The sequence below is a fragment of the Bos indicus x Bos taurus genome, chromosome 19 (assembly GCF_003369695.1).
Source record: "Bos indicus x Bos taurus breed Angus x Brahman F1 hybrid chromosome 19, Bos_hybrid_MaternalHap_v2.0, whole genome shotgun sequence".
Classification (NCBI taxonomy): Eukaryota; Metazoa; Chordata; class Mammalia; order Artiodactyla; family Bovidae; genus Bos; species Bos indicus x Bos taurus.
In genome coordinates this window covers 50,883,501-50,899,920 of record NC_040094.1, presented here as the reverse complement: position 1 = coordinate 50,899,920, position 16,420 = coordinate 50,883,501, and the positions used below count along the sequence as shown (strand labels likewise).

General features: G+C 47.1%; 1 protein-coding gene across 3 annotated transcripts in view; it reads left to right on the top strand.

The window, feature by feature from the left end:
- Positions 1-16,420, top strand: part of TBCD (tubulin folding cofactor D) — a 148,489-nt gene that overhangs the window by 93,521 nt on the left and 38,548 nt on the right. For all 3 annotated transcript variants that reach the window (XM_027517757.1, XM_027517756.1, XM_027517758.1), the window contains exons 16-18: positions 4,798-4,827; positions 7,702-7,787; positions 13,708-13,788. In XM_027517757.1, coding sequence (XP_027373558.1) covers positions 4,798-4,827; positions 7,702-7,787; positions 13,708-13,788 — 197 coding nt within the window. The remainder of the gene's footprint in view (positions 1-4,797; positions 4,828-7,701; positions 7,788-13,707; positions 13,789-16,420) is intronic.

The following is a 16,420-nucleotide window of genomic DNA, read 5'->3' as shown; positions in this document are numbered from 1 at the left end:
TTGCTTTTTGGGGAGTTCCCTGGTGGTCCAGTGGTTGGGACTCTGGGCTTCCACTGTAGGGGGCCTGGGTTTGATCCCCATTATCTTCGCAAGCTGCACTGCAAGGCCTTAAAGAAATTGCCTTTTATATTTTCTTTCTGTTTATTGGAACCTAAGAACTAATTTTGGGAAGCAATAATAAAATCAAAGCACTGATGCTTTTATGATATCCTAGGGAAGAGGTGGAATAGAAAAACAGAATTTTTTTTTTTCTAAGTTACAATTAAAATCCTTTAAAATCAGTGGAAGTTCTTTGTATTAAACACCGCCTAAGTGACCCCTCCTTCCTTAGTGGCACATGTCTATCGCAGTGAAAGGTGCTTCTGTTTGAAGCTCATTTGAAAAGGTAGGGATCGACTGCCTAATTACTGGCGATGAAATTTCTCCTGTCACAAAGCTGCTTCCTGGTGACGATGTATTTGGTCCTCTTGGATTCTGGTTTGTGCTCTGGCCTGTGCGCTCCGTGGGGCGCCGCACCCAGTGACCTGGGGCCTTCTCCTCTGGGGCCTTCTCCTCTGGTGCCAAGGCGGAGGGGGCGCTATGAGCATGCTGAGCTGCCGTCTTCGCGCTCTTGTGGTTTGGATGCTTTTTTGATGATTCAGTGGTTGTTGGCAATTTGATCTCTGGTTCCTCTGCCTTTTCTAAATCCAGCTTGAACATCTCGAAGTTCATGGTTCACGCACTGTTGAAGCCTGGCTTGGAGAATCTTGAGCTTTATTTTGCTAGCGTGTGAGATGAGTGCAATTGTGTGGTAGTTTGAGCATTCTTTGGCATTGCCTTTCTTTGTGATTGGAATGAAAGCTGCCCTTTTCCAGTCCTGTGGCCACTGCTGAGTTTTCCAAATTTTCTGGCATATTGAGTGCAGCACTTTCACAGCATCATCTTATAGGATTTGAAATAGCTCAGCTGAAATTCCATCACCTCCACTAGTTTTGTTCATAGTGATGCTTCCTAAGGCCCACTTGACTTCACGTTCCAGGATGTCTGGTTCTAGGTGAGTGATCACACCATTGTGGTTATCTGGGTCATTGAAAAAGCAAGAGAGTTCCAGAAAAACATATACTTCTGCTTTATTGACTATACCAAAGCCTTTGACTTTGTGGATCACAACAAACTGTGGAAAATTCTTCAAGAGATGGGAGTACCAGACCACCTTATCTGCCTCCTGAGAAATCTGTATGCAGGTCAAGAAGCAACAGTTAGAACTGGACATGGAACAACAGACTGGTTCCAAATAGGATAAGGAGTATGTCAAGGCTATATATTGTCACCCTGCTTATTTAACTTATATGCATAGTGCATCATGAGAAATGTTGGACTGGATGAAGCACAAGCTGGAATCAAGATTGCCGGGAGAAATATCAATAACCTCAGATATGCAGATGACACCACCCTTATGGCAGAAAGCGAAGAACTAAAGAGCCTCTTGTTGAAAGTGAAAGAGGAGACTGAAAAAGTTGACTTAAAATTCAACATTCAGAAAACTAAGATCATGGCATCTGGGCCCATCACTTCATGGCAAATAGATGGGGAAATAATGGAGACAGTGACAGACTTTATGTTTTGGGCCTCCAAAATCACTGCAGATGGTGACTGCAGCCATAAAATTAAAAGATGCTTGCTCCTTGGAAGAAAAGTTATGACCAACCCAGACAGCATACTCAAAAGCAGAGACATTACTTTGCCAACAAAGGTCCGTCTAGTCAAAGCTAGACGGTTTTTTCAGTGGTCATATATGGATGTAAGAATTGGACTATAGAGAAAGCTGAGCGCTGAAGAATTGATGCTTTTGAACTGTGGTGTTGGAGAAGACTCTTGAGAGTCCCTTGGACTGCAAAGACAGTCTATCCTAAAGGAAATCAGTTCTGAATATTCATTGGAAGGACTGATGCAGAAGCTGAAACTCCAATCCTTTGGCCACCTGATGTGAAGAACCAACTCATTGGAAAAGAGCCTGAATGTTGGGAAAGATTGAAGGTGGGAGGAGAAGGGGACGACAGAGGATGAGATGGTTGGATGACATCACCAACTCAGTGGACATGAGGTTGAGTAAGCTCTGGGAGTTGGTGAAAGACAGGGAAGCCTGGTGTGCTGCAGTCCATGGGATTGCAGAGTCAGATACGACTGAGTGAACAAGAATATACGGTGTGACCTTTAGGACTACCTTTCCTGCAGCAGGATTCCCAGAGTCCAGCCAGGCCTTGGCAGTAGTGGCAGCCCCTGCTTCCGGCCCACCCCTGGCTGAGTTGCGTTCCCAGTCTGGCTGTGCACAGCTGCCTGTGTTGTTCATCTGCTCTTGGGCCTCTGGGTTGTTTCTGCTTTGGAACTGTTAAGAATTAAGCTGCTGTGACCATTTATGTACAGGTTTTCGTGTGAATACAATTTCTATTTCTCTGGGACAAGTGCCAAGAGTAGGATTTGGGGGGCATATGGTAGTTGCACGTTTAGATCTGCACGGAAGGGCCTTGCTGTTTCCCAGAGGGGCTGCACCACTGTAAGCGCGCCCTCCGTCATCTGTCAGCATTTGGTGGTGTCATTATTTTTGTGTTAGTTACTTTGCTGAGCTGTGTGGTGATAGCTCACCATGGCTTTAATTTGCATTTCTCTCATGGTGATGCTGGGGATGTTGAGCATCTTTTCGTGTGGTATTTACCACCTGTATCCTCTTCAGTGAGATGCTGGTTTGTGATGTTTAACCACCAGTGCTCCTTGTGTGCTTTTGGTCGGTCTAGTGATTAAAGTGACACCAGACAGATTAACAGGGGAAAAAACGAGTTAATTCGTACACACGGCGGTCTCATAAAATGGGCCCCCTGAAGTGACCAAAGCAGGCTGTTTATATATCATTTTTGGACAAAGAAACGGTTATTTGGGAAGATTTAACAGAAGGGGCTGGTGAAGGAGTGACAAGATTTATTTCCGTAACTGGTGATGAGGATGCTTTCTTGCTTCCTGAAATGGGGAATGTACCCTCACATGAGACATTTATTCTTGCTTTCAGAGTTGGGGTGTTTTAAATACCATCCCCCCCACTGGCCATTTGTCAAGTAACTTTAACTCATATAACAATATGTGGCTTGGGTGGCCTGCCTTCAGCTCCAACAAAGTCTTTTGCCTCCCTTTTTTACTGGGTTGTTTGTTTTTTGTTGAATTTGGGAGTCTCTGTATTCCAGATACGAGTCCTTTCTTGGGCAAGTGGTTTGCGTGTTCTTCTTACCAGTCTGTGGGTTTCTGTTCATCCTCTTTACAAGTCTTCACGACAACAAGAGTCTTAATTTTGATGAGATCCAACTCACTACTGTTTTCTTTTATGGATCATGTTTCTGGTGTCAAGTCTGAGAATCTGAGAATTCGTTGCCTAGCTCTCGATCCTAAAGGTTTTCCCTGTTCTGTCCCATTGGTCTGTCTGTCTTTCTGTCTGGGTTACCACGGCTCCATAGTAACCCTAATACTGGATAGAGTGAGTCCTCTAATTTCCTTTTTTTCCCCCCCAAATTGTGTCACCATTTTAGGGCTTGTGCTTTCTCCTATAAATCTTGTACTTTTTTATCTTTTAAACGATGTCACCTGTATAGTAGGCATGTTACATAAATTGACATTGTATCTTTTTTTCATCGCCTTTTCGTTGGTTTCATTTTTTTTTTTTTCTTTAATGAATTTATTGTGAAAGCTGAAAAATGGTACATAGCAAAAGTCCGGTCTCCCTGCTCCCAGTGTGAAAGCTGCCTGAGGGCCCTCAGGGAAGGGCGGTTCTAGCTGTACCTCCCTGAGGCCGGCGAATGCTTGGTCTTGGAGACAGCCAAGTTTTTGCTTTCCTCTGTCACGTGCGGGAGGTTTTGGGCGCCCATTTAAACGTTATGTGGGGTCTTTGTGTTCTGTTGTCTTGATTCCTTGTGCACGACTAGGCGTGTTCCTCCCAGCACTCCCAGGGGATGGTGATGGTGTGCGTGAGATGAAAGTCCTGGAGGTTATGACCTCATTCCCAGGATGCTCCCGCTCCAGGCATTCAGCCTGTGTCTGTAAGCAGGTTTGTGCCTCCCAGGAGCTCCCTGAAGCCACTGGCCACCTGACCTGTGCTCTTTGGCCTGTGTCTGGTGGATGGCACGTGGCAATGAGGTTGCACTGTGTGCATTGATAGCTGGTGGCGAGAAGGTCCCTGAAGGACAGGGAAGCCTGGTGTGCTACAGTCATGGGGTCACAAAGAGTCGGACACGACTGAGTGACTAAACGACAAACAAGAAGGTCCATCCGAGGACACCTCGTTCTAAGTGAGGGTCTGGACCTTCTGAGCAGTCCCGCGCTGGGCCTGTGAGCGGGACGTGGAGCGTGTCCACTGTAGTCCTGGGGAAGGCGGCGTGGGGAGGCCAGGCACTCAGTGTCACCCGCTATGTGCTGTCATCACAGATCCCCAGTAAGATGACTTGGGCTTTGGGCCTTTAGTTCACCTAATAGATTTGCCTTTATTCCTGTTTCTATATCTAGGGCCTTGAATCAGGCTTTGGTGTGAAAGTCAGCATCGGCCGCTTAGCAGATTTTATAAACTTGAATTCTTAGCCTGTGGTTTGAGAGCACACCAGGATGTAAAAAGAGAAAGATAAAACCACCCCTGAGGCTCTGAGTGGCCAACAATGAGACCTTTATTTTAAAAAAATAAAGTCGTGGCTCATTTGTTTTGCGCCGGCTTTGCTGCGCGTCCATCACCACTGGCCAGCGAGTGCACGCCTAACTCACCACTCTGTTTGCGTTTCTCTTCCTTAGGCTGCTTTCCAGGAGAATGTGGGACGACAGGTATGGTTACTTTTAAATATCTTCATTCCTAAAACTTCCTGTAGATGTAGAAGTAAAAATAGTAGAGCCACCGACATGGATAAAGACTTGACCTAAAATAAGTGAGTGCTTCACAGGGGGACTCTGGCCACAGGTTTACTCATAACTCGGTGAGTGTTGACACAAGTTTTAAACAATTAGTAGCTGTTTTACAGGAAACTTGAATGTGTAATTTTCATAAACGTCAGAAATCCGTGCCTCGTGCATTGCTGAGACCCTTCTGATGTCAGCAGTTGCCCCTGGGCGCAGAAGGGGTTTGGGCAGAGGAGCCTGGCTGGGCAGGGGCAGAGACATGAGCTCTGCCTATCCCCATTGTGGAAGGAGCCAGCTTCCTCACGCCAGCGCCCCACGGCCCCTCCTGACGCAGCATCCTGCTGAATCTCTTACCGCCGGTCAGCCTGGGCTGGGAGTGTGGCATTTATCCCCAAGTCATTCATACTGTATGTGACAATGACCACCCTTGGACGTGTGGCAAATGGGGGAGAGGTCTTCTTAGGGGAGATACCAAGCTGAGCTCTGTTGAGAGGGGCTCCAGGAGAGGGGTCTGGGCTGGAGGTGAGTGAGTTGCAGGTGTGAGGATACTGGGGACAAGCAGTGATGGGCCTTGGGGTGTTGAGGGGCACAGTTCAGACTGCAGGACTGAGGGGAGTCCACGCAGAATGGCTGCTTGGCAGGTGGGAGGGCAGGAGAGGGGGTAGGTGGGAGAGGTGGTTGTCCTTGAGAGGGAAGACTTGGATGAATACGGGATTCTGAGACTCCTGCCTGGACATCTGGGAGAAACTGTGTGTGCAGAACTGTTGCCTTGGGTGACCCCGAGTCCGTCGGGGTTCTCACGGCACGGTCAGCCTTGCTCTTGGACCGGAGCCTGTGTTCGCAGCACTGGGCCCACGGCCTCTGGGTTGACTCGCCATTCCTGGGCTGACAGGGAGGGACCAGGGTGAGAGGGCTGATGCTGCCGCTTCCACAGGGATGGCGTTTGGTACACGGTGGCAGGGTCTCCTGGAAGCCTGGGGTACTGGGCATGTAGAGGTGCTTCCATCCATGTGGCCCGGGTGTTGGAGGGGTCCCCCAGCCCTTAGGGTGGAGCCGGGAAAGGAATCAGTGGGGCTTCAGGCTGGACCAGGTCTGTGAAGGCAGCCGACCTGCTCACCTTCCATTGAAGGCCATAGAACCGCCAAGGGGCAGTGAGGAGGGTGGGTTAACTGGGAGTCCTGTAGCCTGTATTGTGAACTGTGGCCCTGCACGTGGAGGGGTTAGGGCCTTGAGGTGAGCTCTCCAGTTCTGAATGCAATGTTAAAGCTAAACTGATGCCAAGGTGGTTTCAATCGAAGACTTGAATTCCATAGTCATTGCCAAAGGTAGAGGGAACCAAATCACGCAGCTTGAACTTGAACTGAGATTGCTGAGGTGCCACCGCATCCTTCGGGGGTGCATTTCTGAGGAAGGAACCTAGTAAGGCCTCAGCCTTTCTTCCATTGCTGTGAGGTGACTGAGACCCAGTGTGCTTGAGTGTCACTTAGTCCTGTCTGCCTGGAACCCCGAAAACTTAGAAGAAAGAAAGCTGGTCACTCGGCAGCTAGCAGCCTCTGGAGGGTGGCTGGCCCGAGGAGACCTTGGGGCGTTGGGAGGCGTCTCAGTGTTGGCCAGGAGGCGGCAGGCTTGCGCAGTGGAGCAGAGGGCGCCGCCGCCTCCTGCAGCCACAGGGGCCTCTATCTAACTTGGCCTCAGCTGGTGTGGGCGGCCTGGGGTCCAGCAGGAGTCAGCCCGGTGCGCGGTTGCCCCTGCAGTGTTGGGGGGCCCTCTTCTGCACTGAGCTGTGTAGGGAGATGGATTGACTTTTAGGTTCACTTGAGAACCAAACCTCTGATCCTGAGGTCGTATCCGTGACAAAATTGCCAAGGTCCACTGACAATTCAGAGTCAGATTTCAAGTTCAGTTCTTCATGTGTGGGGCTCCCTCAAAAAGATAGTGTGGAAGGTTAGCGGTTTATGGGTCCCTCTGCCTAGGGCTTGCTCAGAGTGAGGAAGGGTGCCAGGGACCCAGGCCTCCCCACACCCTCATGGTTAGTGACAGCACAGCATTCGCTCCTGGGTTGCAAGTTTGTCATTTATGTCCTTTTAGAAAACGTATTGTCATGTTTTCAGATTTTCAAGTATTGTCACCAGAGAGTGGTATCAGTAATAACTTGCAGACTTTGGGGTGGGGCCTGGGCCTAGGCTGGGAACGTGTGGCTGGGTGTGGCCAGTGTCCCTGACCACACCCCCCCAACTGCTTGTTTCAGAGTCTGGTCCTGGGTGTCAGCTATCGGGCCCCCGCAGGTGACCTCCCAGTTTTTGTCTTGCTCATTCTCCCACCAGCTGTGGGGGTGGGCTCCTGTCCAGGATTCACAACCCAGGCAGGTGCCAGCCCCCCTCAGGGGTTCTGGGGTCCTTCTGGCTGGAGGGGAACTGGTGGAATGAAATCTGAACTTGAGTTCTGCTGAAATCTGATGTCTTTCTGTGGTGTGTGGTTTAGAGAAACGGCTCTTAGAGTATTTCAAAGTTGAAATGTTAGTATTGTTAGGAAAAAATTTTATTTAAGTGCTTCAAATAATTTTAGCACAGTGTCCAGCCTCGGAGAGGCAGTCAGTAGTCCTTGACTTGAAAGTCCTTGGGTGAGCTTGGTAAAGGCGTGTAGTTTTAGCTGTCAGTTTAGTAACCAAGTCTGCGTTCCCCGGCACTTCTCAGTTTGTTTATAAGCCTAACTCATGTGCATATGGTTATCAAACTTTGAAAATGCCTTTTTTATTCATTGAAATAATTTTCGTTTCTTTTTTTTCCCCCATTTTTTTGTTAGGGTACTTTCCCTCATGGGATCGATATTTTGACCACAGCTGACTACTTTGCTGTTGGTAACAGATCTAACTGTTTCCTGGTTATAAGGTAAGTTTTAATAGTCATCGTAAAATACAGTGTTTTCTTTGAATCACAGATCAGTTTCCACCGTTTGGTCTCTTGAGCCTGGAAGATCCATTGAAAGTAAATTTATGTGTGAAAAGATTGAAAACTGTTTTAAAAGGTTTTTTTCTCATTGATGGGACAGAGTGCCTAGTGTATGAGTCTGTTTACATAAAACTTCACAAAATACGAAAGAATCCAAAGGAGGACAGTAGCACATCGAGGGTGGCCTGGAGAAGGGGGTGCTCACCTTTTAAAGAGGTGTTAACGGTTTGAGGAGCACTGCTGTGGTGGTGATTTTTCTCTTAAACCACTATTTCGTTGAGAGCATGGTCTTTTACAGGGAACAGCCAGGAGCCAAAACCGTGTGTTGCTTTCTGTGTGGCCACTGCTCCGCTGGGGAGCTTCTCAGAATAAACCCTCAGACTGAAAGTGACTGTTCCTTTATTGTTTCAGTGAAGCAGTGTTTCCCCAGTGGAAGTTATCTCTAGCTTCTTTATGAGTAAAACAGAGGTATTTGAGCAATCAGGTCAAGGAATAAATATTTAACGTCCCTAACTGCAGTTTTACAGAAATCACATCAAAGCGTACTAAGTCGTGGGGCAGGGAGTCCAGTTAATTAACCCATTGCAACACTAGTACAGGATGGGCATGATTTCATGAAGTGACTTATTTGCCTTAAATTGGGAGAGGAAGCACACCAGTGCCTTTTTAAATTGTTACCCGTTATGTGTCTGAAGTATAAATTCCCCAACACCCCTGCTGTGCGTACCGTGCAGAAACTACATTTCTCCACAACCTGCATGGACAGATTTTTTTTAAAAAAAAGATGTAGCATTTGGCCTCTTTCCCAGAAACAATCTTTGTCCAAACAGACTCTGTATTTTTAGCATCCTTTCCACCTTTCCTCAGCATTTAATGGCCTTCTTTGCCTTATCAGTTCTTTCCTGTTTTACTTCTGTTTTCTTTGATTGTTAATCTTTGAACATGTATTATACATGGAGAATCTCCCACCTTTGACCAAGTTTCCTGGCTAAAAACTTGCAACATTTGGCCTTGGCATGCTTTTCTTGTGGCTGAGGTCTCTTAGTTGGTCTGCTTTTCATAGATGGGCTGGCTTGGGGTCTGTCTTTTTTTACAGAGGGTTCTGCACACTCGCCTGGACAAGAGGCAGTTTGTGCAGATGGGTCCAGCAGTCATGGACCAGGGGGCTGTGGCTGCACCCCATTACCATGGGGCACTTTGGGGAAGCTCTCCTCTTGCCCCAACGCAGGGCTGACACCCAGGGTCCTATGCCAGAGGAGCCTGGTGGGGCTGGGGGGACAGCCCTGCAGGAAAGAGTCCACAGAGCAGGGCCCGGCCTGGCGGGGTGGGGCTTCTGAGCCACAGTGGTCCTTGAGTTGTCCTCAGGTCAGGGAATGAGGTTTGATGGTCAAATCTGCATTTTGAACATATCACTGTAGTTACGTTTTGGTAACTGGAAGCAAGGAGACAGGGCCCCTCCTGAGGTGGGGGACAGTCAGGGGAAGGTCAGGGCCCCTCCTGAGGTGGGGGGACATGGTCAGGAGACAGCTAGGGTGCAGGAGTTGGGTCACCAGGAGAATTGGGGTGTTGGGGGTACCAGTGAGGGAGACAATGCCTTGGGTTTCGGGGAAGGTCTGGAGTTCAGCTTCACCAAACATGAGGGGCTCATGGCACATCTGGAGCGGATGTATGGGCTGGTGTGTGGATGGTTCTCCTGGAGATGGGGGAATCTGACGCAGAATTGCGGACGAGGACCATCAGGTGGGGAGACTGACACCGTCTTGCCTCTCCTTTGACTCAGCTTTGTCACGTACTGGTGACACGCAGAAGATCGCTCGTGTTTAACGAGTAGATTCCGAGCAGTGTTGGCGGGCACAGATCTCTGCCACCAGAGCGCAGATGGCGAGAGACCTGGCTCCGTCTCCGGGTGCCCCTCCTCCAGTGGCTGAGAGTCTGCCTGCTGGTGCAGGAGACACGGGAGGCGGGTTCAGTCCCTGGGTCTGAAAGATCCCTGGAGTAGGAGATGGCGATGCATTCTAGTGTTTTTGCCTGGGAAATCCCACGGGCAGAGAAGCCTGGAGCCTAGAATTCAGTGGGGTCTAAAAGAGTCAGACCATACTGAGCACGCACGTGGACACTCCTCCTGATTTGCATACAGTAAAATTCACCAGTTTAAAAAGTGAGCTTTGGCAGGTACATAATCATCTCTGCAGTCAACACGGGGAATGTTTCTGTCACTCCAGAAAGTTCCCTCAAACCCAGGCCCTGACGGCCTCTGAGTTGCCTTCTGTCGCTGGAGTTGGCCTTTCTAGCGCGTGTAGGACCGGCGCGTGGTGCGTGGGTCCTGTCACCGTGTGTCACCACCCCTCAGTGCTGCAGTGCTAGTCCCCTGCGCGGGCTTGTCCCCTGCTCACCAGCCGGTGGCCGTTTGAGGCTCTTGACTTTGGATGCGCGCGTCCGGGCGGTGCTTCTCTCTGCCCAGCTATTTTCTGCTGTAGCGTAACGAGCAGTTGTGAGCACTGTTTGTTGGTTTTGTCTTCGTGCAGTTGTAAACTTCGTTAACATATCGCTGGCACCACAGCACTGTGCATCCTTCTAAAGATGGATTTTGTCATATTTTGCTTTCTAGTGGTTTTGCATGTTCCTGTCCCGTAAATGCTTCAAACTAAGGAAGCCCCAGAGTAAACTTTCCATCTTACTTCCTAACTCAGTGAACATGGTGCTGTCCACATCATCAGCTCAGTTTTGCTTCTCCTTCTCTCGTTCCTCATGTCCAGTTGGTGACCTAGTTCTGTCACTCCTTCCTTCCTAACAACCCTCAAAAATTCCCTCTGCGTGTCAGCTCAGTTGTCACCGTAGCCCCGCTCTCACTGTCCTGTACACTTGCAGAGCCTCCATGACCACCCGTCACTTGTCTGAGTGCAGGACGGAATGCTTTCTCTTTGTCACAGCCCCGCCCTGCCTCCTGGCCCCCAGTGGGTCGCGCACCCTCCCTGGCTCTCCTCCCTGTGGTCCTCGCCTTGTGGTGGATGCCCCTCGCAGTTTGCACTTGGCCTCCGTGCCTGAGTCCTTGTAAGTGCTGAGGGCCGCCTGGGCTGGTGGCTCCGGCAGTGCGTCTTCTCCGAGGTCAGCTGCTAGTTAGTGCCTGAGCTCAGACTAGAATTCAGGTGGCCAGCCCCTGTCTGGTTCTTCCTGTGAGGCTGCTGGTTTGTCTGCCCACTTCTCTGGGACCTCCAGGTTGCTGGCCTGGGTTGGGTCTGTTTGTTGGGTGGGGCCAGGGCCCCATAGGCTATGTGGGACCAGGAGTCACATCTTGACTCCATTTCTGACAGCTTTGACTGTCCTGACTTTTCTGTTTTGTTCGTCTGACTCTCGCTTAAGTGATTTCTTCATTTTTAGAGGGGCTCTCAATCCAGCTTGCTGCTGGAGAAGCCTCTGCTTTTCTTCCTCTCATGCCCGGAGCACAGATTTTTCCCTGACTTGACTCTCCCAGAGCTCATGCCTTGTAGCACAGGCATGCCCACCTGGCACCCGTGTTCACCTGTGTACACGCACTGTGCCCACACAGGGTTTGGGTAAAATCCCGTTCCCCCATCTTGGCCTTCTGTGTCGTCCACTGTATTTGGATGACACATGGCTGATGGACAGGTGTAACACATGGGTGATGGACAGGTGTGACACATGGCTGATGGACAAGTCCACAGTGGGGCATGTAGGTGGTGTGGCCGGTTCAGACAGTATGTGTAAGCAGTTGGTGTTTTAGAGGCATTAAGTATAAAGGTGCGTTTTTTTGAGTAAGTAATACATGTGCATGGTATAAAATTCAGAAGGTGCAGGAGTTGTTTAGGGAAAACCAGGGCATCTCCCCTCTCCTCTGAGGCACCTGGTTCTACCCTGGGGGTCCTTGTTGACCCCCAGTTCCTGTGTCTTGTAGAGAGCTTTGGCTCATGTCTGTGGGCGTATTGACTTCCTTTTGTCCATGCTGAGCAGTGGCACACGGTGCCCAAGGTGGGAGCCACTCAAGTGCTCACCCATGGAGGATTGGCCAGATACAGGCACGCCGCGGGGATACTGTGGGCTCCGGGCAGACCGCTGAAGAAAGCAAGCATTGCGTTAAAGTGAGTCACATGAATTTTTTGGTTTCCCACTGCATATGAGAGGTATCTTAACACAAATCTGTAGTCTGTTAGGGGGTAATAGTTAGGTGTCTATAAAAACAATGTACATGCTTTAATTTAAAAATGCTTTATTGCCAAACACTGCTAACCATCATCTGAGCTTTCAGCAAGTCATAGTAACATGAGCCATCACTGTTCACAGATCACCATAACACATATAATAATATTGAAAAAAAAGTTTGAAATGTTGCAAAGATTACCAAAATGTCACACACAAAGTGAGCAAATGCTGCTGGAAAATGGTGCTGATTTGTTCAATGCAGGGCTGCCATGTATCTTCAATTTGTAAAATATGCAGTGTCTGTGGAGTACAATAAGACGAGGTCAGCCTGTAGTAATCAAGTTGGCTGTCAGTAGTAAGGAGCAGCTCTGCGCGTGTGCCGTCACAGCAGAGCCTGGACGCCGTTTGCTGCCTGTGACGTCCTGCGTCTTGGAGAGCCTTCCATATCTTTATGTGGAGTGTGACCTGTAGGTCTCCCCCTCCTGGCCATTGGCTTCTGTCTTCTGCTGTTATGAACGATGTGGAGTGAATATTCTTGTGTATATTCTCACCTGTGTAGTTATATCTGAGTGAATTAGTAGAAGTGGAACTGCTGAACCAACGGATATTCGTTTTCAGTTTCCTGGGCAGTGCCACTTGCTGTCTCCAGAGGCTGTGCCAAGATGCTGTCCCCAGCAGTTTCTGGGTGCTTCTAGATCCTTCCAGTGGTAGCTATAAAACCCTGATTTTGGCAGTTTGCCAAAAACTTTGGACAAATTTTTCTTTCTGTTTCCCATTGAATGACACTGAATGTTTGAGCTGTATCTTTTCTATAAACTTGAGTGATTTTTCTCCTAGGTGATGATATTATTGATTTGGAAATACTCCATGTTACAGAAGTCTCTTGTTTGTGATAGCAGTTGCAGATATTTTTTTGTTTTATGGTGTGTTTTTCCCGGCAGCATTTTTCTCCTTTGGTTGAGTATTTTGAAGGTACCAATTTCTTCTTTTTTTGGCTCCTGGGTTTTGAGTCATAATTAGAAAGGCGTGTCCCACTTGGAAACTATTTTTAGAAGTTCTCCTATGGTATTTTCAGATGGAACTTTCATTTTTAAGGCATAATTACACTTCATCAGCTGTCCTCACATGAAGTGTACAGTTCAGGGAGCGCTGGCAGCCTGCACACTTGGTGGCCAGCACTGCCACTGACATGTGAGGAGCTCAGCTCTTTGGCCCCAGGTGCTGCTCTGCCCATCACCGTAGCTCACTGATGCCTTTTGTAGAATGTCGCACAAGTGGAATCAGAAAGAACAGATTCTTGGACCTGGCTTCTCTCAGCACAGTGGTTTCAGAGAGTCACACTTCCTGTGCGCGTGTGTGTAGCTCGTTCCTCTTTATTGCTGAGCTGTCTTGAGTCTGCCACTGTTGCCGTCTGTGTGTTAGTCCTGTTATAGACAGACATTTAGGGCGTTTTCTCTTTGGGGCTCTGATGAATGAAGCTGCTTGAAGTCTTTATGTATTTAGAAGTCTTTTTGTGGATTTATATCTTCATTTCTTTTAGATAAATACTTAAAAGGGGATTTATAGGAAAGTTAAAAGATTTATAGGAAACTGCCAAACAGTTTTTGAAAGTGGTTATATCTATCGCCTCATGTTCGCAGAAGCAGTGTGTGAGTGCCTCTTCCTGCACATTCTCACCATCTCTGCACATTGTTTTTTCCAGCATGTTTATTGCCGGCTTTCCTGAGTACACGCAACCCATGATAGAGCACCTGGTCACCATGAAGGTCGGCCACTGGGACGGGTAGGTTTTGTGTTTTTGTGTTTGCCGAAGTAATTTATCTGTCAAATAAGAATTCATATTATTTCCCAAGGGAGAGATTAAATTGAGCTCGTAAGCCTTTGATATGTTTTTTGATTATAGATTTCGTATTTTTGAAGTTAACACTTGAGAAGTAATGTAAGCTCCACTCTTCACACCTGATGTGTTGGTTAATGGTCTACCTCCAGCTTTACTTCTGGAGACTTCAGTGACATGTGCTGGGTGTGTAAACATTCCCATGTCATGAGGGCAGGGAACTTGGGCTGTGAGATCCACTCACCCCTCTATGGCCACGGCCTCCCACCTCACATCTGCTCCATTTGGCCACTTAGCCGTCTCCTCCATCCTTCCTGGAGCCAGGCAGGCCTTTGCTTTTTCCTGATTACGGGGCAGTTTCAAGGTGTCTTCGCATTTCCCAGCAGTTAAACGTGTCCGTCCAATGGGGAGGGCCATTGTATGACCCAGAGCGGGTTATCAGCGCTGCTGTCAGCACCTCTGGGAAAACAGCTTATTTTCTCTTGGAAAGCTCTGTGTAGCTGCCGGCACTCAGGCCGAGGTCTGAGGGACACAGACGCCTGTGTGTGTAAGGAGCTTCTCCAGGTTCTACATCTGGAATCCCAGCTTATAGTGGCTGTTGCTTGTGGTCAGTAGGACATATAAAACCAAAATTGCAACTATGTCACCCATGGTGTTAAACTAAACTTTTTAGCCATTGAAATCTCCAGCTGTTGTTGAAATGTTTATTTCTTTTTTCAATTCTGTCTTTTTTCCTTCGTGTATTTTGGGTGAGACTCTCTGGTTAGGTGCATATACATTTCTAACTTTTTTGGTATCTTCCAAATGTATTGTCTCTTTTTGTTTCATGTTAGATTTCTTATCTTAAAGTGTAATTTGATATGATTATAGCTTAAGGGTTGCCAAGCTTTTTCTTGTAAGGGCCAGAGAGTAATATTTTGGGTCATTGTCCCATGTATTTTATTGTTTTTTGGTCTTTATAAAATCCTTTAAAGATATGAAAACCATTCTAAGCTTGGGCCTTACAAAAAGAGGCCTGTCACAGCCCCCGTCACCTCGCACCCCTGTCTGTCTGTAGGGGGACGGCAGACGGTCCTTCCTTTACATTGAGCCTGGCGACCAGTGCCTTTTATTTGAGGGCTTTAGACTTTTCACATCTGATGTGGTTATCCGTGTCATTTAATTTACACTTGTCATTTTACTATGTGGTTTCTGTTTTTTCCTCATTTTTTAAATTGTTAATTTTATTTAAAACATTCTTTGTGGAAGTATTCTTTTTAGTATAAGCTCTAAAAACCTGAAATTTCCAGGATTCATGAATGGAAGGATAACTGCAGTCAGATCTGAAGGTCCTCATGGTAATACCTGCTCAGACTTTTTTCAAATGGTAGGATTCATGGAACAAGATTATGCCTAATTTTTAAATGATTCTTCAGAGGCGGAGATACTTCTGCCTTTCTCTGTTTTTGGCCTAGATTATATCCATAAAGAGATATGAGCTAAAAGTTGATAAACGGGGTCTCTTCAATTTCCTGTGAATACATGGCTATTGGAAAATGGGGAGCCTTGCAGAATTCTTCACTAGTGTAGGTATCCTGTTATACTTCTAATAGTATATACTTTTGAAAGGTATTGTCCAGTGTTTTGGGTTTCTTTTTAAACATTTTTTGATAAACAGCAATGTCTTACTGTGTAGCACAGGAAACTATATTTAATATCCTGATAAACCATGATGGAAAAGAATATGAAAAAGAATACATACGTATAACCGAGTCACTTTGCTATACAGCAGAAATAAACACAACATTGTAAGTCAACTGTGCTTCAGTTAAAAAAAAAATAAACATTTTCTGATACTTGGCCATACCGCAAATAATGTATGTATCAAGATAAACATAATTAAAAAATTTTGACTTTGGTAATATGCACATAATATTTATCTTAATGTCTTAATCACTTTTCGTGTTCAGTTAAGTACATTCCCCTTTCTGTGCAACCAGTCTCCAGAACCTTTTCATCTTTGCAGAACTGAAACTCCATACCCATTAATCACTGACTCCCCTCCCTGTGGCAACCCTGTTTGTCTCTGTGGATATGAATCTTGTAGGAATCTCATGTGGAAGCCTGCAGGATTTGTCCTTTGGTGCCCAGCAGATTTCACTCCACATAACATCCTTCAGGGTTCATCCATGCTGTAGCCTGTGTCAAAATCTCCTTCCTTTATAAGACCAAGCAGGAGTCCATTCTGTATACTTGCCACATTTTCTTTATCCATCATCCTTGGGTTGCTTCCACATTTCAGCTGTTGTGAGTAATGCTGCTATGAATATGGATGTATAAATATCTCTTTGAGACCCTGCTCTCTGTTTTGGGGGTATATACCCAGAAGTGGGATCCATAGTTTTTCGTAATGGTTGTACCATTTAACGTTCCCAATACCAATGCACAAGGATTTCAGTTTGTGCAAATCCTCACCAGTACTTGTTACCTTCTTCTTTTTTCTAACGTGTTGATCTTTATGGGTTACTTCGTTTTCGTTGTTGTTGGGTTTAAGAGTTCTTTATATATTCTGGATGTTAGTCCCTTATCGGATACATGA